General features: G+C 40.7%; 3 protein-coding genes and 1 non-coding gene across 5 annotated transcripts; 2 read left to right on the top strand and 2 right to left on the bottom strand.

Moving 5' to 3' along the window:
* The first annotated feature begins 776 nt into the window (after positions 1 to 776).
* Positions 777 to 6,757, top strand: irag3a (inositol 1,4,5-triphosphate receptor associated 3a). 2 transcript variants are annotated; one of them, XM_023427428.1, is made up of 13 exons: positions 777 to 952; positions 1,062 to 1,125; positions 1,222 to 1,294; positions 1,389 to 1,416; positions 2,493 to 2,633; positions 2,719 to 2,850; positions 4,299 to 4,443; positions 4,531 to 4,571; positions 4,655 to 4,705; positions 5,182 to 5,321; positions 5,423 to 5,557; positions 6,190 to 6,303; positions 6,397 to 6,757. In XM_023427428.1, the coding sequence occupies exons 1-13, from the start codon at positions 941 to 943 to the stop codon at positions 6,545 to 6,547; spliced, it is 1,227 nt and encodes a 408-aa protein (XP_023283196.1). In that variant the 5' UTR covers positions 777 to 940; the 3' UTR covers positions 6,548 to 6,757. The 2 variants fall into 2 exon arrangements, 1 of the variants encoding a protein (XP_023283196.1); XR_015438557.1 differs by lacking the exon at positions 6,397 to 6,757 and having other exon boundaries at positions 4,660 to 4,705; positions 6,190 to 6,203.
* On the bottom strand, positions 6,755 to 17,467 carry inavaa (innate immunity activator a). The gene is made up of 10 exons (XM_023427466.2): positions 17,383 to 17,467; positions 12,771 to 12,866; positions 11,822 to 11,955; positions 11,042 to 11,164; positions 10,702 to 10,936; positions 10,557 to 10,610; positions 9,701 to 9,926; positions 9,017 to 9,166; positions 8,209 to 8,905; positions 6,755 to 7,584 (listed from the first exon to the last, which is right to left on the bottom strand). Exons 2-10 carry the CDS (start codon positions 12,832 to 12,834, stop codon positions 7,492 to 7,494), a joined length of 1,776 nt encoding a protein of 591 aa, XP_023283234.1. The 5' UTR covers positions 12,835 to 12,866; positions 17,383 to 17,467; the 3' UTR covers positions 6,755 to 7,491.
* Positions 17,468 to 19,358: 1,891 nt separating this feature from the next.
* LOC111670641 (protein FAM107B) lies at positions 19,359 to 23,502 on the bottom strand. Its single transcript, XM_023427440.2, has 5 exons — positions 23,422 to 23,502; positions 21,829 to 21,856; positions 21,197 to 21,347; positions 20,924 to 21,068; positions 19,359 to 20,053 (listed from the first exon to the last, which is right to left on the bottom strand). The coding sequence occupies exons 1-5, from the start codon at positions 23,443 to 23,445 to the stop codon at positions 19,952 to 19,954; spliced, it is 450 nt and encodes a 149-aa protein (XP_023283208.1). The 5' UTR covers positions 23,446 to 23,502; the 3' UTR covers positions 19,359 to 19,951.
* Positions 23,503 to 25,275: 1,773 nt separating this feature from the next.
* Positions 25,276 to 25,641, top strand: LOC111670843 (small Cajal body-specific RNA 2). Its single transcript, XR_002761889.1, has one exon.
* The last annotated feature ends 1,121 nt before the right edge of the window (positions 25,642 to 26,762 follow it).

The raw sequence follows: 26,762 nt of genomic DNA, 5'->3' as shown, positions 1-26,762 counted from the left end.
AATGTGTGTGTGTGTGTGTGTGTGTGTGTATATACACACATACATACAGACAGGTTTGGAATTGGTGAATGTCACTTTCCAAGTTCAAAATGTTTCTCACCTTAATTTGCGGATGTATCCAAACATTCCATTTGCTTCAGGATTTAACTGCTTGTCGATCCATCAGACTCTTAAACTTGCATACAGCAAAGTGTAATTGGGAGTGTTATGTACATGACAGACAAGCTGATATTAAAACAGTTCATACAAACTAAAACTGCACGGGAATGAAAATGGTCAAAACTAATACTACTCTTGAATTTTTTTTTAATTAAAAAAATGTTTACATAGAAAAAAGCCAAGGATGGAGTAGAACATTAAAATCTAAATACAATAAAACAATTATGAAATGTAACAGAGAGGCTAAAGCTTTCTGCAGCACTCGGATCCTCAGACACTTCCAACAGCTCAGAGCATTAAAACAAAGTAAAGCAGAAGTTTTTTTCTCCTGCTCTTTAGAACGAGAGAGAGAGAATCTAGTGCCAGAGGACGTGAGGATGTAGTGAAGTGTATATGTTCTTCTCTCAGGACTGAGGCCGATGGCGGCTGCAGAGGAGTCACATTTGATTCATCACCTGGGACAACACCAGTAATTATTTACCCCAGATAAAAACAGACTGAGCCATGTACTGGAGCTACCCATGAGCCTCTTGGGGTGGCTGTCCTGCTCTGCTTTGACTGTGGATCTCTTAATAGGATTATCTATTCTCAGTACAGGAGAAAGGCTGAGGGAGAAAATGAACCAAACACCGACAGGAACCTGTTGTGAGAATGTGTTTGTGTTTTCAGCGACAATGAAAAATCTGCTGTTGACCATGAAGAGGATTTGAAGGATTTAATCTGGTTTTTACCTGAGTACAACGTTTGGATTATTCTCCTGAAGACAGCCGCTAATGAAGTGATGAACGCTGAGGTGAGTCAAATAATCTCCCAGCTGCCTGCTCCTCTTAATACTGATCAACACCTTGTATTTGATGATGGCATCGATCAGTGACAGGTAATGTTTCTGAACATCTTCTCAGCCTGAAGCAGAGACGTACAGCTGCAGTCTGTCCACCATGCTGGGCAGTGAGGACAGTGAGGAAGGTAACAGTTAAAGAAAAGCAAAACAAACTCATTAATAAAACACCAGTAATCAATGCCACGGCTCTAAATTTCAACTGGATCTTATCTTTGAAACAGAAACCAGCCAAGAGGAGCTTCCAGTCACCAGCTGGAACGAGCTGTCCATCATAGAGCGCGTCGGCCTCAACAGGTGCAGTTTATTGACTGTCACACAGCATCATAATATATATGGTTTCATTTGACCTTACATTAAGATTTCCACCCTGCTTCTTTTTTCCTGACAGTGTAGAGATGTCAGAGAAAGATTTGGAGGTAAGGCCTCCCGCTCCTTATTCACCATGATATCCTACAGATTAGATGATGTTTAAATCTAATTCAACAGCTTTTCCTCTTTGTATTGTGTGTTTTGAAATACTTGATATGGTGCATGTGCTGCATGAATGTGCTTTGAATCTTTTAATTATGACCTTCTGTCCTAATGTTGGTTTGTAGTAGTGAGAGCTGAAGACACATTTTTATTTTAAAAAAGTGACGTTAATGAACGTGTCTTTTCACACTCTCCTCAAGTTTCAGTTTAGTTTAGTTGTTATTGTCTTTTTTAATCTTAATTTTAATGTTCCTTGGTTTCTGGCAGGCTCGGTACATGACATACATATAGAACACATCATGGTAACATCTTCCATGGGGGAAGACTCCAGTATATTGACTCAGTAGAAATAAAAAAAAAATAAACCCAGAAGGAAAAAGAAAAACAGAACAGACAAAACAACAGTGGAAAAGCACGTCACAGATCTTGAGTCGTACTACAGGATGACATGTCTCCCATTTTAATGTGAGGCCAGAGCGGTTCCCAGGGGGACACCCCTTCCTCCTGATCGCCATTTATTCTACTGAGCATACATTCGTGAGGTGATATGATGTTTCCACAATTGCACTGAACCATTCTTTCAGTTCAGGAGCCTCTGTTTCCTTCCAGTGTTTTAAAATAACTCCACAGACTGTAATCACATCCAACAACAAGCCAACTGCTTAGAGTGTCTAACAGCCGGATCCAGAGTGGTTTGACCAAACTACACTCCCAAACACAATGTAGGAAAGTTCCTATTTCAGTTTTACATTTCCAACACATATTATTATTCAACAACTTCCTTATTTTGTGTGAGCTTTCCCCCTCGCTTCTTTCACATATTTGCCTCATCCAACCACAACTTTAAACTATTCATCACATTCAGTTTCTTCTCCAAGCTCCAGTTTAGTTGTTATTGTCAATTCAACCTTATAGAATAATAAAAAAAAAAAACAGAATATAGTTTATCTTCAGGAAACAGGGATTAAAACTCGACTTAAAGTGAGTGACTGAGTTACTGAGTTTGTTTCTGCTCTCTCAGACCGCCTTCTCTCAGATCGCCCTGGCTTTCCGCTGTGATCAGTACACCCTGAAGCAGAGGCTGCAGGCGGAGGAGCACGCCCGCAACCTGGCCGAGGAGAACATCCAGCTGGAGCTGAGCAGAGGCCGGGAGACCTTGGAGGTACGGAACGAGAGGGATGATCTGAAGTAAGTCTTTATGACTCTGTCACATGTGTGTGTGTGTGTGTGTGTGTGTGTGTTTTCAGACACTGAAGGGCCTGTGTCTGGACAGCAAGCGGAGTAACATCCTGCAGAGGCTGGAGCTCTCTCTGGACATCCTCGGCGGGACTGTGGAGCGAATCTCCAACACAGCTGAGGTCCTCGGGGCCGTGCACCAGGTACACTGACTCACCTCTGGATCGCTCAGCGCCGCGAAATCTAAGTCTACATTTCATTTTATTTTATTTTACAGCTGGAAAAATGTCAGAGCAACAAAAAAAAGTTCTCAGATTTCTCGTTTTCATTTAATTTGTCTAATTTGGACGTCTCATATGAAGCAGTAAACTTTTGAATACACTTCTGTATAGAATGAGGACTGGATTTTGTCCCCACCATCACCTACACTGAAAACACAGCAGAGAGGGATCTTTTAATGACCCATATGAACAGGAGGAAAGATTGTAGCATGCAAACAGACTTTAAAATGTGTGAACCTGTGATCCTTTAAACTGTTTTCCAGCTGCAGGTTTTTTGCAGTCCCACACAGTTTGGAAGACAAACAGAGAACATAAAAAAAATTAATACAGAGGCAGGTTACATATATTTCTACAGGATCAGATGAGAGATGGGTTGTTGAAATGATCCGATTAAAAGTTTGATTCAGAAGGAAAAATCTGTTTAAACTAAAAGGTTTATAAGTTGTTATTCTTGACTGTTAGTGTTCAGGTGAATAATTTATCTGCCCACAGTGTGCAATAAGCCATCAGCTAAAAATATTAAAGGTTGGTACATCATTGACAAACAGTTATTGGCCCAGATACTCTGCAGACTTCCTCCAGATAGAAAGGATCTGACTATTATCTATCAAACAGCAACAAACACTAGAACGACCTCCTCGCGGTTGTCTGCCTCCTCCACTCAGACTACTTTAAGCTTACTTTTTGAAATTTTGTCATAATTGCTGTATGTAGTCTTGAGTAATGGCTAAAAGGTGTTTTATGAGGTCACACTGACCTTGACCTTTGACCTTTGACCACCTAAATGTAATCAGTTCATCCTTGAGTCCAAGTGAACATTTGTAGCAAATTGGAAGAAATTCTCTCAAAAGGTGACGGAGATATTGCGTTCACAAGACCAAAACCACATTTTGTGAGGTCACTGTGACATTGACCTTTGACCTTTGACCATCTAAATCTAATCAGTTCATGCTTGAGGCCAATTGAACATTTGGGCCAAATTTGAAGAAGTTCCTTCAAGGCGTTACTGAGATATCGTGTCCACGAGAATGTGACCTGAAAGCCTGAAAACAATAAGCCTCCAGCTCTGAGTGTCATCTGCACAGAGGCACGAAAACAAGAAAGCAGAACCCAGATCACACTGGAGAGGATCTGTATTATATCAGTCTACACCGTAAACAACATCTGGAAAAGACACGTGTTTGAGAGCATATAAAGAAACCAGTTAAATGCGGCCTCACAACCTGGAAACGCAACATTTGTTTCCTATTCTTGCATCACTGCCCTGCAACATGTTCACTCTTGGTCTGCAGCACGTTATAAATGACCCGCCGTTGGTTCACCCCTCGCTGTAAAATAGTGCTGCGACCTCTCTGATTTCTGTCTGACAGGAGGCTCGAGTGAGTCGGGCGGTCGAGCTCATGGTGGCTCATGTGGAGAATCTGAGGAGGCGACAAGACAGAAACGTGGCAGAGCTGGAAGAGGCCAAGAAGACGCTCCAGCAGCAGAACATCAGCGACCCCAGAGCCTCACCAGGTTGCTGACGCTTTGGTCCGTCTGTCTGAAGCATTTGTGCAGCTGTGATGTGAAATATTTGACTGACCACTGGGTCTCTTGTCGTAGATCCAGAGGAAGGTGACAGCAGAAAGAGAAGCTCTCAGCAGGTATGGAGATATTTTTGGCTTATTGTACAATCTAATGACAGTAGTTCTACCTTTTATTCTCCTCTGTCTCTTTTCTGTATCAGAGCAGCAGCCGTCGAAGGGTCAGTATATCAGTCATCACCAGCCAAACCCAGGTAAGAAGGTTTCTTTACTGAGCCCTCGCACGCTGTCTACAACTGTTATCATCCAAAACACAAAGTGTCTGCTTTGCTAAAAGCCCCCCATGGGGAATTCATTTAAAAATTATTTTTCTTTACTTGTATTTGAAATGTATAAAAAAGGTAAATAATGCCCGGGCCAAACTTAATAATTTTATATGCAAATCTGATTTATTTTAACCCAATGTTCAGTTCCTTAGTTCCACCATTATCAGGTTAATTTTTTTTTCATTTTATTGAATTTTTTACTTTTATCATTTGTATAATTTGGTATCTGAGAACGTCACTCTTTATGTTTATTTAGTATTATTTTTTATTTCTAAACAGAATATAATTTTTGTATAGGTTTACATTGTTACAGCACTGTTTTATAAATAAAGATTTGACTTAAAAAAAAACAAACAGACACAAAAAAACATAGTGTCTTTGACCTCGAGACTTTGTCTGTACAGGAGAAGAGAAAGCGGGACGTGAAGAAGCGGGCAGCTCATGGAGGGTCCTCTGGCAGGAAGTCCTGCCCGTCTCCATCCCAGAGCTCAGAGTCCAGCTGCTCCGCCATGGCCAAGGACGACAGCTGCTCAGTGGACGACAGGTCAACTCTGGGTTTACGCTCCGTATCTGCTCCACCTGAGAAATGTTTTAAACCAGAAACTCATCACCCGATGTGGTTTTTTTGTTGTTGTTTTTTTTCAGGCAACTTGATCCGGATGAAACTCCATCAGAAGTTTCAGCTGTTCAGCTTCCTGCAGACCCCTCTCCATCCCCCGTCCCCAACCCAGAGTGTCCCCCATCAAAACAAGCGGTCACCAGAAAAACCCAGAACAAAAAGTACAGGCCTGAATCTGGATCAGTTTTATCTGACAAAATGACAGAAACACCACACAATGCAAGAGCCTGCAGTATTCACCAGTTTGCTGACGCTCTTCATGATTATATTTTCAGTTCCTATTTGACAGTGAAATATTTCTCTGTTTGACATGTGTTGTCTTTTAGCGCTCTTATGTTACTTTGCAGCGTTTGTGACTGACAGGCAACATTTAGAGAGAAACTGCTATAGACCGTTTTGACATGTCAGAGCAGGAATGTCACAAGTGTAGCAGCTACACAAGTTTCATATAATATTTAGTTGTATCTGAGTTTCAATACGTTTTCAAGGCAACGCAAAAACCACGACAGCACACAAATAGACCTTCAATTAATTACAAGTTTGTTAGTTACCAGCACAATTGAAAACGAAAATTTTAAGAGCTCTTCTAGATGCTCATCTTTTTTTACTTAATCTTGAGAGCCTGTTTTATTAAGCCCTGTGCAAAAGGCAGTGTCAGTTAATATTATGTTTAATAATATGCATATCCTTAAATGAATCTGTGTTAAATTCATTTCTGTTTTATCAGTGATCTGTTATTTTGTCCCATAATGTAACTGTTGTAACGTCTATAAAATGTGTGTCCTTCTTACAGCACCCCCCTGGATACTTTGAGACAGAGACACAAGGGCAAAGCTGTGCTGTCAAAGAAGAAGTTAGACAAGGACAAAAGAAGTGCCAGTATCTACCGGCAGATCTCTGCGGGCACGTAGGTCAACAGATTTGTTAAGAGCCATTTGATGACTGATGATTATTGATGATTGTTTCCTCTGGACAAACATGGACTGACTGATCTCTTCAGGTGTGGATCTTTGTGGAGACACCGTCCCCTGGCTCACTGGCTGTACCGCTGTCGCTGGGTCGTCCTCTGCTTGTACCTGCTCGTGCTTTTCTGTGTCGTCACGTTGACTTACTTGTTGTGGAAGCTTCATGATGGAGCGTTTGAGGCGTGATCTGTTCGACTGGATTACACACCACGTCCCCAGGACGTTGTCTGACTGTGAACATTAGTGTGTAGACCAGCTGTCTTTAAAGCTCTTTGTATATGAATATATCACATTTTGATGTAAGACTTTCTGGTTGTTCATCCATGTGTTCTGAAATACTTTGTGTTCCTTTATCTCAGATAAAAAACCTTCTACATAAAAATGCCACAAACATCATTTTCAGTCACATTTTTTTTATTATAAATATACAAAAAATATCAAAACTGATACAATCACTTGGTTAGTAAAAAACACCAAACTGCAGTGAAAACATTCATCAAACCACCATTAAAGGCATCAGTGATTAATTATTAAAAGTTAATAGCAAACGTTAAAATTCAGCTTACTTCACGTCCTGGCTAGACAGATGTTAAACTTTAACTATATATATATATATATATATATATATAAATGCATTTTCAAAGGTGTATCAAGATTTTAGTAATAAGTCTCTATGTTGCAAGAGGGAAACTTTAAATAATAGATAAATATGGTGTAACATTTAAATTATATTAGGAATGGGAGAACTTATTTGAGAACTTCTGTAGGTGAATTTTATGTGCAAAGTGTGTGCCAGCCACAAAGCAACTCTTGAAACCACAGCAAGTTTATGATCCATTTGACACAATTATTGAATTGCATGAACCTCAGTTCACCTCAGGTTTTTTTTTAATAATCATCCATTAGAAAACAATTTAAAATAAATAAAACTGGCATAGCATCTTACATTAAGTTTTAAATTAAAAGAAGAGAGAGAACTGTGCTCATCAGGGTCCTGATAGGTCCGTGTTTTCTGCATCATGTCAACATACGATCTCACAGAGAGTCTAAATACTTAATAAATACAGAGATAAATAGAAAGGAATAGCATTCACCCTACTGAACATACTGCAGAGGAGCAGAGGTCTCAGCTACACCTGGCTCACGATTTCAGCATCCTCAGCCACAAACCACTGGACTGGAGTCCCGTCTGCAGCTCTCTGGAGAATCACATTCCCTGACCCCTGCAGAAAACACATGAAATCAGAACTCACTTTGTGCATAAATATATTGTTATTGAGCTGCAACACCTGTGTAGATTAGATACCGATTAGACAACCATAAAAATATTAATCTGCAGATATTTTAATATTTTAATAATTGATTAATCGTTTCCATCAATTGCCAAATCTAAATCAAATGCCAAAAGTGATAGTTCCAGCCTCTTAAATGTAAGACTTTGCTATACATGTCTACAGAAGCGTGATGCATTCATTTGAGAAAAGAATTAACGTGTTTAATATCTCACAATTCTGAGAAAATGATCTTGTTGATTCAGAAAACAGCAGATTTTTTCTGCTTAATTGAATGCATCACGCTTCCGTACTTTTCCGTACTTTCTTAACATTATTGTAAATTTCATATCTTTCGGTTTTGGGCTGTAAGTCGGACACAACAAGATTTGAATATGTCATAATGGACTGTGATGGACATTTTCCATTGTGTTCTGATGTTGAATTTAGACAATAATCAACAGACTAATTGATTATGAAAGTAATTGTCAGTGGCAGGCCTTATGTATATTAAAACTCTAGGCCAGATTTAAGGACTCTGTCTGATGGTGGTATGTGTGAAAATCAGACAATTACCTGTTTAAATGGATGCAGGTGAGGTGAAGTGGGGCTTTTGAAACCGAGGGAGCTCAGCTGATCTCCGCAGCTCGGCCGCAACTTCTGCAGCTGATTCCTCTGGTGCCAGGACTTCAGCTCCTCTGATACAATCTCCCTGGGCATCAGCCTAATGGCATGGTTCGGGTACTCCTTCAGCGAGGGTGTTCGCACCAGCCTGGTGTAAGGTGGAGGGGGCTTTAGGATTCTCCTCGGGGACGACGCTCCCTCCTGCCACTGTCTTTGCTGATGGCTGCGTGCCACAGGAGGGGAGGACAGGAAGCATTTCCCCAGGTCCAGGTCTTGAGGGGAGAGGGGGACATCTTCTGTAATGGCCATGACATAGCCAGGGCTGGGCTGAGACTGGCTGGTGTTCTTGTGTGAGCTGGAGAAGCTGGAGAGTCCTTTTTTCTGTGCTCCAAAGTGGAATCCATACGGAGGCGGGCAGAGCTTTGGGATCTCAGTGGGTCCATCCCTGCCAGGAGAGCTGATGTAGGAGGAGGAGGAGTGCTCCGAGCTACTGTCTTCAGAGCTGGACTGGTATGGACGCAGGGGAGAGTACTCCGGAGAACGCACCATCAAATCAGCCACGCAGTGCCGCTGGGGCAGCCTGGCTCGCCCTCGGCTGCTGTCTGAGCTGAGGCGCTCCATGTCCACAGACGGCTTACTTTTGGGAAGTCTGAGGAGACAATGATAACAATCATGTTAAGTTGTAAAACATAAGTACGCATGTGGGTACGCTCTTTGGCCATCACACTTTTGATGTGTCTGACATGATGCTTTGGTGTACCTGAAGGACTGGGAGTACTGGCGACGTACGTGCAGCTCCGGGGTGGAGGGGGCACTGCTGGAGTGGTTGTGAAACAGGGCCGAGTTCTTTATAAACTGAGAGAGAGGAATCCTGCTGCTCTCTGCCGACACCTGGGTTCCTGCTGGACTACTGCACACAACAAAAACAGGAGGGACGACATGAGTCATGCAGCATGAAGGGGGTGTGGGAAGATAAACCGCTGAAAATATTCTACATGAAGCGTACATTTAAACAGACATTGGATTGTTTCGGTTGGCTTATTTTAAAAATGTCTAAAACATATTTTTTCTGCTGGCCCCGTGCACAGCAGCACATCGCTCCACCTCTGTACCGGTGCTCCTCCTCTCGTAACTGGCAGGGCTCTGATCTGAATCTACTGCAGGTAACACACTGACCATGCACGACTACCTCATACAACCCCACGTCAAATAACCTGAACTATCCCTTTAACTGAAGGAACACTGGTTTGGTAAATCCAAACTATGAACATGAGGGTCAGCTGGATGAATACTGACATGTGACACTGTGTTTTTTTTCAACCTAATGCAATTTTCTTTTCTCTCTGATGCTCATGTTAACAGAAAAATAAACACATTTATTTGTTGTTGAGATCACAGTACAGTCATGTATCTCATGGCTGGTTATCACACTTCGGATTCCTACCTGGACCTGCTGCTGCAAGCAGACTGAGGTTTTGTGACCTTCTGGTACGGCTGGTCCAGACTGGACTCCTTCCATGGGGAGTTCTGGATGGGAGAGCGCTCATACTCCACACTGAGCTGGCTTGATGACTGCTGGGACGATGGCAGGGTCTTGGCTGACAGCTGAAGGGGTTCTGAATAGGAAGTGCCCAGCACTGGAGGAGAGAGGGGGCTGGGCGGGTCCACATCTATGAACGGTCAGAGAGCCAATCAGTCCGTCAGTATGAGGCACCACTGTCAGAGCATGCTGCTCCAAAATATCTCAGATCTACATTATCTATTACATACAGTGGTAGAGAGTAAGTACACTTACTCAAGCACTTTACTTGATTACAGATTGTTGCAGTTACAGATTCAGGTTACAAACATAAAATATATTCAGCAAGTAAACTATGATGGACTATTATACATTAAAATGTGACTTGATTGATCCCTGAGTGAAAATTCACAAGCTATTCAGCAGCATATTCAGTGATTAAAATGATCACCACCAAATGCAAAGTTAAACATTAAAGTGATGTACACATTGATGCATCAATAATTATGATACAATAATATAATATATATTATTATGAAATGGTACATTCTCAATGAGTATTTTTACTTCCGGTATATTTTGATGTAGATTTGTACTAAAGCTTTACATGCATTTTTACTTGTAAGAGTAAGAGTATTTCTACACTTTGGATCTGCTACTTTTACTTCAGTAAAAGATCTGAGTTCTTCTTCCACCATTTACTGCAACTACATGTTTCAATCAAAGCATGTTTATAAGAGAGAAATCTAAACCTATGTGTATAAATGTACTTCTCTCTCACCATCATCCAGGGCCACCACGTCAGACAGGGAGCTGTCATCAGACACACTCAGGTCTGCAGGCAGAAAAACAAGCATTTTAAGTGTCAGTCATGCTCATAGGTATATTGCACATATTGGCCTGTAGGGGGCAGCAGTGTTCTTCACCTTTGTTTTGACTGGTTGAGTTGTTGATGTGCGGTGAGTTGCACTCGCTTTTGATCCTGTGCTGGAACACGGCCTCTTGCAGATCCTTCACTTTCTTCTCCTCCCTCTTGCACTGCTGGAGCCGGCTCTTCTTCTGTGGTTTACTGAGGTTGCCCTCAAGGGAGAGTTTGCGGGCCGCCTCATAAATCTGCTGCTGAAGGGCCAAGTCAGTTTCCAGCGCTTGCAACTCGGTATCCTGTGACAGAGACAGGTTCTGACGTTTAGTTGCAGCTGATGAGTAACAGTCTCTTTTGCTCATTTACTTTCATCAAAATTAGTGAACCGTAATCGTGTCCTGTACCTGTTTATCCAGATGGATCAGACCTTCGTCCAGCTTGAAGGAAGCTCCAATCCTCCTTCTGACCCGAGGTGGCTTCTCATCGGGCATCAGAGGATAATCTGAGGGTAGCGAACCAGTCAGCTCCTGTGACGGACAAAATAAAAGTGCTGATCACAAAACGCTAAACGCTATCACCCTGACACAAAGCATGCAAAAAACTTCACCGTTCATTTAGAGTTACTATAATGTTCCTCTTGACTATTTGCAGAGGCTATTTGTCCTCAAACAAACTTGAATCCAACATAAAATCAAAAGGCCACTGATGAACCATGAATATGTGGTTTACACAGGCACCGTCCAAACAAAGTCAATGTGTTTTCTTTTTGATTTATTAATCCAAACAAGCAGCAAACCAAGGAACAAAGAGATCATGTTTGCTGCTGCCTCTCCTGCTCTGGTAAAAAACCACAGGCCCACCCAGGTGCATGCTGGTCTTAAACCAGTCTACCTACATACATAACCAAATGTGCCCATAGCATTACCCAAACATAAACAAAATAGTAGTTAACCAAACTATCTATGCTAGATAAGCAAATAATATATATAAATATATTTATAAAAATAACAACTATCAAAAGAGAATATTATCCAAAAATAAAACAAATTAATTAAAGTAATCCAAACTCAAAACGAATAAATAAATATAAAAAAAAATCAACAAACTAGTAAATAGCTCATATACTATTAAGCACTAAATAATATCTTGGTATATATCTTGTGCTCATGTAAGAGGTAACTTACTGCCTCTCTGATGCAGAGCTTTCTCAGCTCCAGCAGGCAGAGCTCCAGACGCTCCTCCAGAGACTGGTGCTTCAGCTTCAGAGCTCTGGTGTGGGTGGTCAGGTCCTTCACAGGGGACGTGGGGCTGTCTGGACCTGCAGAGAAACACACTGAAGATCAGATCAAGCTTTCCTCATCAGCTACTGTATCAGCCACACAAATAAATTCACTATTTCTACTGTATATAATGTACTGTCTAGAATCGCATACATGAGTTGCACCACAGCTGGTGTTACTGCACTGTTTCTTCTGGACTTACACTAACATTAGGTCTTATGTCTTGTATAGGAAACAACACAGCAACAAACCACTTTAATACTATGCAACACAGGCACTGCTGCATAGTATTAAAGTGGTTTGTTGCTGTGTTGTTTTCTCCTGATCACATGATGTGAATGTTATATGGGCTGTTGTCTGTCATATATGAACTATGACGGCCATTATTTGCTTGATGCAGATGTATCAGCATCAGTGTATGTGTTAAAAATGTCACTACAGAAACTAAACTACAAAATTTACTCACAGACATCACAGACACGAACCATACACATCATATTCTTTCCATTTCTATATCTCTATAAGTGTTTAGTGTTGTCATTTACATGTCTGTCCATTATGTGTATATGTGTACCCTTCGTGTCACACTTGTTTTTGTTAAGCAGAGTCACTACTAAAAAAAGAAAGAAAGAAAATAAGGAAAATGTTTGTGTTTATTTAAAAAAAATTATTATTGGTCGATATATCTTCTGATTTTTTAAACTTTAAACAAATATGAATATCGGCCTGAGCTGCTCGAGTTAGAATTAGTACTATTATTGTGTGTTTTGATAGTGATAAATCAGCCCTGATCTTTACATGAAATGTGTGGAAATCAGATGCTGTATTGATAATCTGTTTCATTTCTTCTTACCAGAGTGCAAGATAATCCCACTGTCAGTGTCACTGATCTCCTCTTTACTCTCGATGGCCGTCATTTTGACTCTCTGCTCTCAAGCTTTGGAAATACCTGTTGAAATAAGTTTGTTCAGATTAGTACAATTAAAGTGATCACTGAGAAGCCCACAGATTCTCCTGGTGTTTTCTCTGCCACATGGCTTCATTCATTCTCCCTCCTGCTGCTTTACTTAACAAAAGTGAATGACTGGCGAGTGTCCTTTCACACACTTATCCATGCAGCTCTGCATCTCTCCCCTCCTCCTTCCCTTTTTTTCTCCCTCCCATGCTCAATCACAAAAGAGGCAGACCCTCACGGTTGACTCGGCACATGTGCGGGGGTTAATCCGAATCGTGGTGCCATGGTGACGGGGCGCGGTGTGGCTAGCTAGGGGAGTGTGTCGCCGTGAGGCGTGTCAGAGGGCGTTTAAAGAGCCCAGACCCCGAAAAAGAAAGCAGATGGCAGCGGGAATTACCCCACTCATGGACTGCACCTGTTCCCCCCATGCACCCCTCCCTCAGCTCCTATTCAACCAGTGTCCAGAAAACCCTCTGGGGGCTTTGAAGTGGAAGAATGTCTCAATGCTGGGCTTGTCCATGCAGCATCAGATCACAAGGTCCCTGCTGACTCCTGTGCAGCGCTGCCCAATTTCACAAACACACTTTCACAAACAAGCGAGCACAATTCATGTTTATGGCCCGCTCTGTTCCATTGATGCTTTCCACCAAACATCTGACTCACAATCACCTAAAACAAGATGCAGAGAGGAACGACTGCAAGAAGAGGAAAACAGTGACAACAACAAATTGGAGATAGTGTTTGAGGATAAGTCAAGGCTTTTAAAACCAGGCCAGGAGGTCTGTGTGTGTGTGTGTGTGTGTGTGTGTGTGAGCGTGTGTGTGTGTGTGTGTGTGTGTGTGTGTGTGTGTGTGTGTGGCTATGTGGTGAAAAAGAAAAGAAAAACAACAAAAAAAAGAAAAGTATTGGAGAAAATGCTGCTTTTATTTTTAGGTCAATTAATTTATTCTGGATGTCACATGTCTGCCACCAACCTTGACTCCTCCTTAGAAAGGCCAGAAGATCACATGAGAGAATGTTCTGGGCACTAACATGATTGAATGATATTATTAGCTTGTCTTACTTCAATGCAACACATTCATAAAAGGGAAAGTTCATAAACTTTATGACCTGGAGCTGCCTCTGTGTCAGAATCATGTAAGCAAAACTCACAGAAGAGATAAATGATGTGTTATTAGTCAGGAATAAAGGGGAGGCAGGGAGACATAAAAACAGACACCACATGAATGAATGTGTTGCTAAGGCTGCTGTGTATAATCCTCAGCTCCTGTCTCATCCTCTGTGTTTGGAGATTGGTATCAGGCCTTTTCCTGCAGGGACCAGGAAGACTCGGAGCCCGTGTGGATGAGAACCTCCTCTAACAGGATATTATTGTGTATCCCGTCGGCCTGACCCATTCACCACAGCAACTCATGTGAACTGACGCAGCTATGAGCAGCCGGTAGCACAATGAAGTACAGCCAGGCAGCTCGAGTCAGTAAAACAACACTGCAACAAAGGCCCTGTATCCACCAACCGGCCTCAATAATCTGCTGCGGGCGCAATATCTGCTGACAACTCTGCTTCAGGCCGGAGCGGCATTGTTGGGCCAATATTGAGACAAGGCTGCAGTGAGAGATGGAGAAAGGAACAGTGCTGAGTTTTTACTGTGCAAGGTCAGGGCCTGCTGCTGTACTCTCAGACGCACAGCTCCACGCTGCAGCAATCTAAAACTCATGACGTCGACAGGAATCCAGCCTGGTAATCAGAGACAGGCCGGGTAATGTGGGATTTACCCACTTACACCCCATAACTCTCTGAAGACTTTCACAAGAGTCTGTGGTCGGAGGTCTAGGCTGAGTGAGCGGGTGGGTGGGTGAGTGGGTGGGTGAGTTCGGGTAAAACAGCAAATCTCATTAGAAGTTGCAGCTCATTGCGAAGTCATTTATCATGGCTTTCATAAGAACCTGGAGTCGTGGGAGCGTTGAAATTATACAGTTAGGGAAGAGCCAAAAAAACAATACTTGTCCTGATCGAGTGGAACAGGAATAGCAGTCCATTTCCTGAAGGGATAGCTGCTGATAGCTCAGTCTCCACCCAGCGGACTACATAGATGTAGCCAAAACATCTTAATTGAGGGGAGTGTGTGATCACCGCTAATGAAGACGATCTAGAAACGTGTCAGACATGGAAGCTGAAGATCCCCACCCATCCTCGCTCGTTCACCGGACCGTGACAGTGTAACATCTACGGAAGTGGGTGTTTATGGCAAGAGATCATGATGTGGATTCACTGTCTCGCAGACTTCCCCCACCACCCTTTCCCATGAGCCTTTGGAGCTGCAATCTCCTGGAATGCCGCCACCACCGCCGTGCTCATTACCACTGTGGTCGGCCCTGGAATTACCGACGGACCAACGGGGACCAGCCTCGCCGAGGAAACAGTGAGGGATGCCTGAAACCAGACCGAGGCCTGTTCAAACCCTGTAATTAAGATTCTCCACTGAATGCTGATACTATGGAAGAAACCAAACGACTTTACAGCATGCCTTATTTCAGAGTCTGATGAAAAGCCAAAATCCATTCAGCAAAATGGATCCACTCTGTAAACAGTATGGGCTGCTAGAAGAAAAGTGCATCAATGTGGGGGAGTGTTGTTTTAGAAAAGCACGTCACTGGAGTCAGAGTTTGGAAACTCCACAGACAGCAGCAAAATGTAGACAAGAGGCTTTGATAACATTAAGTTCATCTAAGCCATAGCTGTGAGAAGGCTACATTAAAGACTCACACACTGTTCAGTAGTGCAGGGGTCTTAGTTTTCCAACAGAGACAATGCAGGGGTAATAAGCACCTACCGGCCTGCTCTCAGTCTCTGGAGGCCATATGCTGGCCAGACACACCAGCTCTGTCACAGCCCAGCGACAGCGTAAATACAGAGGGCAAGAAGAGATGTTCCATTGTTCACCAGAGGCTGAAGGGCTGGCCGGGGATCATGGCACCTTGTCCCTCTGAGTCATCATTTCTGAGGCCTTTAAATGGACACTGATGGTCATCCCAGGCCACGGGCAGGATGTGGTTAAAGCTTTTCACCCACAAGTACCCACTGTTAACAAAAGACCTGGGGGGACTCCAGGAGCATAACAACACAGAGGTGTTGTCTTTGGCACCACGGTAACACTGCATGTCTGTCAACATGTGGACTGCAGGACGCTGTGTTTATTCTGCTGCAGTGGGCACAAACAACTGCCACCAACCAGTGTGTTGCCCCAAATATGTCCTACAGTGTTTTCTCTCTGTGAAAGCAACCTGTTTATATTACTGGTACAATACAGAGCAAGTTATTGATCTGCAGACACTCAAGAACTCAAGTTTTCATTAATCATAATTAATGATAGTTTTAACTTTTCTTTCACAGTTTGTCAACAGACAAATAAAGCATGATTGTTAGAGGATCAGCAGCGGTGGAAGACAATACTCATCTTAAGTAAAATTAGCAGTACCAGACTATGAAAATAATCAATTACAACTAAAAGTCCTGCATTAAAATCTTTACTTAAGTAAAAGTTCAGAGGTATTAACAACTAAATGTACTTAAAGTATTTCAGGTAAATGTAATCATTATGCAGAATGGTGGATTAGTACCACTGATGCGTTAACATGTAAGAATCAATTTAATGTCATAGTTGTTGTAGCTGTGAAATAATGTAATAATGTAGTGAAGTATAGTCCCATTGAATTGAAGTGAAAAGGAAGCAGAAAATGGCAGATAACTGAAATATTCAATGCATTACAATTAACAATTACAATTAAAATACGTAATCATTGTATTGAAATGTGGAACTTAAATGTAATATGTTACCACTGGTGGAAAGTACAGTTAAAGTACTTAACTTGAATTTCAGAGAGAAATGTTGTAGTCTTTACTACACTACATTTATTTGGCATTTAACTATTCCCTTTGATCACACATAAAAACATGCAATACGCTTCTAAAGCATACAGTCCACACAGGTGTTTGCACTTATTTGGCTGATTAGACATGATCAAGTTGAAGATGTGTAAAACTAAAAGTCCTGAAGTCCTAGAAAATTTATTTATTTTTCATTTTGCTGCACAAAATAATAAGTTGTGCACACAAATTAAAAACCTACACAATGAAAGTGCCCATTTTCCATACTGAGTACTTTTACTTGCTGCTAAGGACTTTTTAGTATTTTACACTGTGGTATTAGTAATTTTACTCTTAAAGGATGTGAATATTTCTTCCACAACTTTCGGTTACTTTACAATATGGAAGAAGAGCGAAGAGGTATCATAAAGATATATTCCTTGGAAGTGTTTGTATTTCTAATGGTTACATACAGCCGAAACAGCCAATTCAGTTACGCTGCTAACTGTTCTGTAATGTCTGTCTAAAGTTCAGCGACAGCATCCCTTGCCTCACACTCTCCATCAGGTTGTACTCGCGTTGCTGCTCGGTTGATTTCCCTCTCTTTCACACATTAAACCTACAGAGAATAGTGTGTACTTACCTTGTGGTGTGTTTTCTGCTTCTCTACAGCATCCCCTCTGCAGAGTCTCCAGCTGTCCACACTTTCTCTGGTCTGATGTGAGGGGAACGCTTGGGACATCTGTTTCAGTCAACTCCACTTTTTCGCTGAAGGGGGAAAGGCTTTATTGAAAAGTATCTTTGCTAGCTACATAATTTATATATTACTTCATAACCCATTGTTTTTGTTGTTGTTTATCTCTTGAAACTATTTGTTCTCACTAAAGTAAGTTTTTAAACAGGTAAAGTAAACTTTTTGGCACCGCCGATCCCCCCCGGACTTTTTTTTAAATGGTCCGGTCCGACGCTGCTTTCTTTCCAGACACGCTCTGCTTATTGACACAGCACGCGACTCGCTGAGGGGCTTTTAATCTGAAGGATGAATGGCCGAGGGAGAGACAAGTTTTTGGTTAAAAAAAACGAAAAAACTCAGGACAGCTGGCAAGTAAGTAAGTGGTGGTGTTGAATAAGACCACACTCATGTCGGCCAATTTGTACCACCCATCTATCCTAGATTACATTTAAAACACAATTAAATAGAGACAAATGTAGACTGGTTTTGATTGACAATTAGCATAAATAAGAAGATTTATTTCTTCTTCGTCTGTTGTGTAAAATATTTTCTGCACTTATCTGGGTTTTAATTTCTTTATTTAGATTTTTGATTATTTTGCACATTGTTTTCATTATTGTTTTTGATAGGCACAATGGTGAAAAGCAACTCAAATGCCGTATTTAAATACAAATTTGATATACCTGACTTTTTCTATTTGATTCTACACTTTCAGATAAGGTACCATTTACAATGACTATATAAACTGTGATTAATGGCTTTATTAATGGTTGATAAATCGCATAGTAATCATTTGTGGACCAGTTATGAGCCATTAATAATGACTTTTAGGTTGCCAGGTTGTAAAAAATCATCCTCCAGCCTGACACTTTGGTAGCACCTAAATCCAACCCCTCACGTCTGCACTGGACATACGTGTTAGTAAGCCATTCAGGAATGGTAATAGTCATATTGTAAAAAGCCATCAGCAAAAGTTAGTCACCTATAAATGTTAATAATGTCATTAATAAATGGTTCAATATTAATCAATTTAGTTTCTTGTTATTAATGTTGATTAGCTTTTTATAACTGGATTTTGGACTGGACAGTTCCCAAAGTTGACTGGTCAACAATTTCCATTCTTCTTATTAATGGCTTATAGTTGATCTATCACATATAAGTAACTATTTATTAACTGCTAATAGAGTAATTAATTACAGCTTATAAACCCTATATAAATGGTGCCTTACCAGAGAGCCACACCTATACTTTTGTGCCACTACATTTCAGAAGTACATGATGTACTTGTTACTCCTCTACATTTGTTTGACAGCTAATAATTACTCTGCAGAGTCAGCTTTTACATAGAAAACATGTGATAATCTCATAAAATGTTATGTATTATCCTGTCCTACTAATGCAATATTATCTAATAATATACACTTTAGTGAGAGCTTTTTAATTTGGATACAGTTGTTTTTTTTTAAATGTTACTTCTGTACTTTTACTTATATGTGAAAGTACCGAAGTAAGTGTAGGATTATTACTTACTTATATAACATATTTCACAGTTACACATTTCTTATTATACTTCTGCTAAAATAACCTAAATGTAATTCTGAAACAGGCTACTTTTATTTTACCTTCAGCCGGTGGCTTCACTGACTATCCCAAATGTCTCCAGTGCCTTAACCAGGCCCTTGGGTATTCCCAGCCTATATATCCTGAAAAGCCTCCTCCAGATGGCCTGTGCTTTCTCCTCTCGTCCCGTGATGGAATGAAAAGATCAGCTAATTAAACAAAGTCCCATATCCATGCGAAAGAACCGTGAGAGTCCTCAGGGAGAAGAGCTGCATGCAAATCAGTCCCCAGTGCTTTGAATGGTGTCCAACAAAACAACACATCCCTGCAAACCACGAAGCCTTTATTTCCACAGCACACGGACACACTAAAAATCAAAAGTCATGACAGAAACAGATAAACAAACAAGCAAATTTGTAACACTGGGGGATTTCTAGTGATACAAAACAGATCTGTTGGGGAACGCATCTGTTAGCAATCCCATAACAGTAGTGTTTTAAAATAAGAATTAGGCTTGACTGATGTGGCCCTGAAGAAGCATGAGAAGTTGATTTGAAAATATAAATAGTACAATTACCATAGAAAACATAAAAAATATCCAACCTCTGAACAGTAGTAGCTTTCCCTTAACAATTAAATATTGATCCACATAAATATAAATAAAAAATGAGCACTCCCTCATCAGAAACAGAACTGTGATTAAGTTTTACAAAGACATTTCTAAATATGGAATACCTATTTCCTTTGTATGATTCCTGATATTTCCAAATGCAATTTAAAATCCATGACGAGATCCAAAGCTTGTAGGTGCACCTGTGATGTTTGTCTATATAGGCTGTGTAACTCAGCAGACAGTGAACATAAAGATTTAGGGCCACTATGGTGAGATGCTGCAGGGGCTGATGGGAGCCTTAGGGCCTCACTGCTCAAATGCCTGAGTGCGCCTCAGGTTGTCCTTCACACGGACAAACTCCGGGATCTTCTGCTGGTTCTCCCGCCGCCTGATCTCCTCCTGCTCGTACTGGGGGAAAATAAATACAAAGTCAGTGTATCTGCTCTTAGCCAGTTAATGTCATCCACCTCATCCATCATCCAGCTGGTCCAGACCAAGAGCAGTTTACCTCTCAGTCTGGGCAACATTTCAAACACCAAAGGTTTAAAAAGAGAGTATAAATGTCCCAGAGTCTGCTGTTCCAAAACGACTTTTTAACCTCACAAGAGCTGAGACGGATAACAAATCTTGGGGGTATTTGGCCATTAACATTTAGAACTGATTAACACTGGCACAAGATATCATCTGTTGAAACCTTTAATATGGAAATTTCATTACTGCCAAGTCTCTCAGATCTTTTACTTAAGTAAAAGTACAGATATGACAATGCAGAAGTGCTCCACACACCACTAGCAAAAACCATTCATTCAATATCCTGCTCAAGTAATAGTACAAGTAGGCTACTTATTCTGCAGTGAAATGGTCACCAGATAAATCCTAGGGGTCTGGAGATAAGCAGGTTCTGATACACACATTTGTTTTCATTTGGACTTTTTCTCTAATCTTTGCTTTTTGTGAAATATTTATATATAATTTGACCTCTTCGGATGTTGAACTTTTATTTGCTAAAACCATCTGAGAGGTTTGTAGGAGTTTAGGCTCTCAGTTAGAAAACTCATAGAAATCTGAAATGTGACAATGGACCAATGCACTTTTTTTGTAAAGGGTCGTAGGTAAAGGCAAAGGTTGGGAGGCACTGGCCCTTTAAAACCTCTGAATTCTCAAACTCTTGTTGTAACAGTAATAACAACCACTGTGTGTTTGGGCCAAAGTGAATTCATTTGTATTTTATAATCACTTTGTGAAAAGTCTCTCAACTGTATGTTATGTGCCTCTGACCTCTTGCAGCTTCTGTTGCCTCTTGCGGAGCTCTGTCTCCAGATCTGAGGGCCCCCGTCGTGCCATCTCCTCCTCCTTGTGCAGCTCCAGTCTGCGCTGCTCCAACACTCGCTTCAGCTCTGGTTTCTCCTCCAGCAGCAGACCCCTGCACGGTCAGCCAGAGTCATAGTTACACACAGGAACACCCCACCCCACCCCCTCATCCCCCCCGCCCCTGCTCTGTTTCAATTCTTGAGAGGATCAAAGGTGTTTTTAGTGTTTGGCCTCCTGTACCGTTTATGGCTGAGCAGCAGCTCCCGGTGCAGGTTCTGGTAGCTCGGTGTATCCACTGACGAGCCGTTCAGTTTCCTGGGCTGAACGTTGTCGTCACTGCTGAAGTCTGCGGTGGACTGACGGCACAGCGGCGGGTGGCCAACAGAGTTCTCTGAGGAACACAAAGCACCTTATATCTGTACTTTTAATACATTCAACCAGAATGATAGAAAACTACTCTTATAATAGATTTTTTAAAAAAGTTTGACTCGACACAACCATCAAACTGTAAGTGACTGTCAAATAGTGACTGAGTATTTGTATATTCTTGATTATTTGAGTCACAAAGTCATTAGATAAATTAAATAAAGTATAATAATTTCAGTGACCAGTTGAAAATTTGAAAACCAAATAACACTTAAAAACTATAATGGAGCCAGTCTGATTTAATTTCAAGATAATTCTATCAAACAAACCAATCAATCATTCAAAGAGACTGATTGATCTACAATTTTTGATTGCTCAAACTGATTAAGTAATCAAACATTTGATTTGTAACAGCTGAGTGATTCTTCTATCAATCAGATATTCTAATCCACAGTATCATCAGCAGTATGTGTGCTTCTTTTATGTGTTGCTCAGCATTAAGATACCTTTTTTGTGATGCCCATATCCTGGTTTCTGTCGGTTAAAAAGTGTGAAGGAAGAGAAAAGAAGAGACACCCTGTTAGTAATTTGACAGAGCCAAACATGTTACCGTTGCTGTATGAAAACTGGTTTGTCAAAACATTTTCTTTATTTTGATTGGACAGAAGGTATAATTAGATAAAGGCTAAAAGGGACAGTGCCCGCTGCGTTGCTTAAGCAGGTGAGCTGTGTTTACTTGGAGCACGGAGGTGATGTAACAGCTCTGTCAGCCTGTCAGGTTTGGCACGGCAGTGTCTTTGGTCAAACAGAAATGTAGGCCTACGTATGTAGAAGTAATTCGGAAGAAAAATATATAAATATCGGTATTTATTACATTCATGATCTAACCACATTGGATGACATCCTGCTGTAACACAACCAGACAGATACCTCATGCCACACCCAGTGAAACCAGATCACCTGGAGGAAGGGATCATATTGAGCAGGGAACAGCTGGTAGATGCTGTTGTTGTCCTGCCTTGCTCAGATAGGTAGCAGCATATTTCTGTTATAAACTGTCCTACAGATGACCCATATGGTCCTCAGGCTCTGTATTTGGGATTGTGCCTTTTACTGTCCCTGTCACTAAGCCTTCAGATCCTGTCCCTCCTCTGGCCCCTGCAGAGAGGTTGAGCTGGGAGATAACCTGACGGGTGTCCTACCGGTTGGAAGCCATTGTGGATGGATTCCAGCAAAGTCGCTTCACCTGATCTCTCACAACTTCTCCTTCTCTCTAGCACAGACTCCCCGACTTGACACTCTCACTGAGTGACACCTGACACTCAGTTGTCACAAGCTGATTCTCAAATGTAGCGCTGACATACTTTTACCCTCAGAAACATCAGCAAAGTTTTTAATAGACTGAATTTTGGTTTTTGAGGTGCACATCCAATGGTAGCCAAAGATGAATACCTTGTGTTTCCAAAATACTGCATCTCTCAAAGAGAGCTTGACTAAAACTCAACCATGTTTTTTCAGGTTTTCCATCCTGGTATATAAAAAGGATTTCATAACCATGAGTCAGATTTTTACATGCAACATGTGGCTACTTCAGTTTTCTGACGTGACCTGACCATTTAAGTATCCACAAAAGGCAGAAAGATGCTCATGAGGATAAAATATACACACTTAATAAATCTTGAGTGTGATGATAACCCACACTGTAGCCTACTGTTTACCTAACTAAAGTAATTTCATATTTTATAATTTAGTTAGAGACGGTAATGGACTGTCATGAAGTGGCTGGATCAGATTCAATCATCTTGATTGTCCTATAATCTTGAGGGTAATTCTGGATTGTCCCAACAACACTATCCTGTAATAAAGCATACACTTATATTTTTTTTATCAAAATATAAATAATATTAATAAGGATATAAAGTCTGTTGGACACATAGAATTCAAAATTAACCACCACTGTAAACTCGCTGAGGTTACACTCACAGCTTGACCAAAAGTCAACTAAAGCTCTGACAGATGGCCACCAGATCAGACATTAACCTCTCACTCACCAAACAGCAGTTTTTTATTGTCTAAGTAAACAACTTCCAAAAACTCACTCTTTTTGTATTTGACCCCTCCATGGCAGGATGGTGGAGGTGCACTGTTTCTGTCCAGTAACAGTTCCCCTGCTTTAGTCCATTATTCAAAGAATCACCGCTCCTCACATAGTCAGTCTGTTGTCTGTCTCTTTGCTACATCCAAATCCAACATACTGCTGCTGATTAGGGCTCCTCGGACTCAGTGTGCCATCTAGAAGTAGTCAATAGTGGTAGTAGACACTGAAATCTTGTTACGCCATTCAAGATTACCTCACAACCCCCACAGGGCACAGGACGCTAGATTAGTTAATTGCCGCCGACACAAATGCAGCTTAAAACCAACCTAACACGGCACTATTACCAGTCGATTGCTCTACCAGCGAGCCCATTAATACTGACAGAGACTCCAACAACAGAGGATTTCAGGCAAAGAAACATGCTGTATTTTGTGTACAGTGGTCAGATTTCTTTTACACTGTGTTCATTGGTTTTTGGAGACATACAGTTCAAATAACAATTAGTTGAAATAGATATAAATCAATTAAGTAATTCCTCACATAGAGATGGAAATAATCAAAACTGTGTGTAATCAGTCAATCAAGTTTTCACAACACCTTTTTCTCACAGTCACACGGCTTGTGCAATAGACAAACTACGTATATGGTTTCTGAGCAATACCCAGAGATAGAAGTATAAATAAAATAAATTTAAAAAAAAATGTATTTACTCACCAGTCTTACAAGAATCTGTTCTACATACAGTACTATATATACTCTATGTATAATATCGGTTGAAAGGAATTGAGACCAAGCATTACATATTTTCCAGTCATTTAAAATGTATTGCTGCCCATGATGCCAATATCCTTTAAAATTACATTTACAATCAATTCATTAACTTTGAATGAACCCTCCCATTGGCAAGGATCTCCTGGCTGTTCCTTGATCAGGGTTGGTAACTTGAGGTGACAGAGCCTTTGTTGTCAAAGCTCTGCATGCCGTGCCAGAGGAAATCAGGCTGGCCACCTCGGTATCAACCTTCAAGTTTCTTCTCTAAACACACTTAAACAGACAGGCATCTACAACTTCCTGTTCTAGCTTCTCTCATTTAGTGTGTTGAGCTTATCCTTTAATTTATGTGCATGCATTTTGAGAGTTTTGTTTGTAGTTTTTGTTTCTTGTGTCTCAGTCTTTTGGATTTTCCTACTTTAGTTGGATCTTGGTTGTTTTAATCTGTTGGTATTTCTTTGCTCTTCAAAGCACTTTGAAACTATCATTTTGAAAAGTGCTTTACTAATAAAATTATCATTATCATTATTATTATTGTTGACTGGACAATCAATTGAAATATTATCACAATATGGCCAAGTGTAATATCCAAATCGCAGGAGCTGCAATTTTATGTTGTAGGTGTGACAACATACCACAAATTAATCATTGTGGTGTATATATAATATATATATATATATATATATATATATGTTTATTTATTATATATTATCCATATGTCAGGGTAAATGACCCAACAAAAACCAGATCATCATAATTTTTGACTGAATGAAATGCATACCAACTGAAATTGTGACTCATCACAGTTGAATACCTGCCAAAGAAATTGCAATATGATTTTTTATTTAAAATTTGATGGTGATTATTATTATAAGATATTACACTTATTTTGTGTTCATATAGGCAGACTTGCTTATCTATAAAATTGTCATTTATTAATTTAATGAAAGAAATATCAAATAAAAGGAGAGCGGTCGTTTCCGTTAATGGCCACATGAGGTCAACATACAACTATATGTTCTGCTTTCATTGTCCTATGACTCCATCCGGTTTTTAGATATAAACCCCGCCCCGGAAGTCCCTTGTCCGCCATAGTTTGAATGGCTTGTGTCGTGAGTGTGTGTATGTAAGAGAGAGTGTTTGGTGATTGTTTGAATGCGTGAATTTAGCGTGTTTGTGAGTGTGAATGTGAATTTCTTTAAAAACCTACACACTGATCTTATTTGATCCGGTCAGAGTTCGGCTCTGCTCTGATCGGAGATGATAGGAAAAGCGCTCGCTAGCCTCCGTGGCGATGAGCAGCAGGCAATAGTGAAACCTCCAGGGCCTTCCACTGCTTCATGTTGTGGTGAGAGGTGATGAATTGATCAGATATACTAGTTCTGGTTGAGTTTGGGATTCATCTCAAGCTTCACGATGAACAATGAGTAAAGAGGCGATTCTGATCTGACCACAACTGACAAGCAGCGACGACGAGCCGTGGACGGTGGATGTTTGAACCGTTTTAACCGACCGATTCGAACGACCTGCGTATTTGCTCACGAGACTGTTTGAAAAGAAACAATGTCGTCATGATGTGAGAACCGTCGAAACGTTTTCATGTATTCTGAGGTGAAAAGTAACTTTACGTTCAAGCTTTTGAAGAACTGTAAGAGCCAATTTAACCAAAAATACTTTTGGTAATTGGTGATTTTAAATAAACGAAAAACATCCTACATCATCGACCTAGAGTGGGGCTTTGCATAGAGTCTACGGTCATTGTCCCCATTGTCCGGTCTTTGTTTTCTGTTTTTCTAGCTCTGTACACTTTCTTTTCAACAACAAACACCATACAACCACAGCAACTATTTGAACATAGAGGAGCATTTAACAGTAGTAATGTTACGTGAGAGGCAGAGAGCTCCCTAACTTGAATGTGTGAAAGAGTTCGCCTTTTCAACTTCAGGGGTCATACTGTGTTCACAGCGGGTTTACTTGCCAACAAATGGCCAAAAAACAAATCAGTTATTGAAGGTTCAAACTTCACTATCTGTTCCCCCGTCTTCAATGATATTTCCACGTTTTCAAGTTTGCCATAAAACAGTTCTCATATACCCACACAGTACTGTACATGCGCAGAGGTTGTAGGCACTAAAAGTAAAGTGACGACGTTTTCAAAAGTAATGCCATGAACAGTAGTTTAACATCATACAAAGTGCAGTTAACAGAAAAAAATCCCAAAACAAATCAATATTTGGTCTGACCAGCCTTTGCCTTTAAAACAGCAGCAGCAGAAATCTCTTAAGCAATTTCCATGTAAGGGACTAATCAAAAGTCATTTTTCTGTGAAAATGTATAAATGTTCTTTTTTTCAGAACAGAAAGTACACTATATACACAGTTGGCAGTTTATCAGCCACATTTAATTTACTCTTAAACTGCAGTAACCTCCATGAATTACAGTAAAGTGCAGTCTAATACAAATTAGACTGCATTAGTTTTAGCTAGGTCTACCTGATCAACTGGCAACTAAGTGGACAACATATACACATACAACTCATCATATCAGACCCAGTAACTGGGATATAACCAG

Source organism: Seriola lalandi, unplaced genomic scaffold, assembly GCF_002814215.2.
Source record: "Seriola lalandi dorsalis isolate HSWRI2012SDOR001 ecotype SW California unplaced genomic scaffold, Sedor1 jcf7180002054861, whole genome shotgun sequence".
Lineage (NCBI taxonomy): Eukaryota > Metazoa > Chordata > Actinopteri > Carangiformes > Carangidae > Seriola > Seriola lalandi.
Note: the sequence above shows the minus strand (reverse complement) of the source record. Positions and strands in the feature narration are given on the sequence as shown.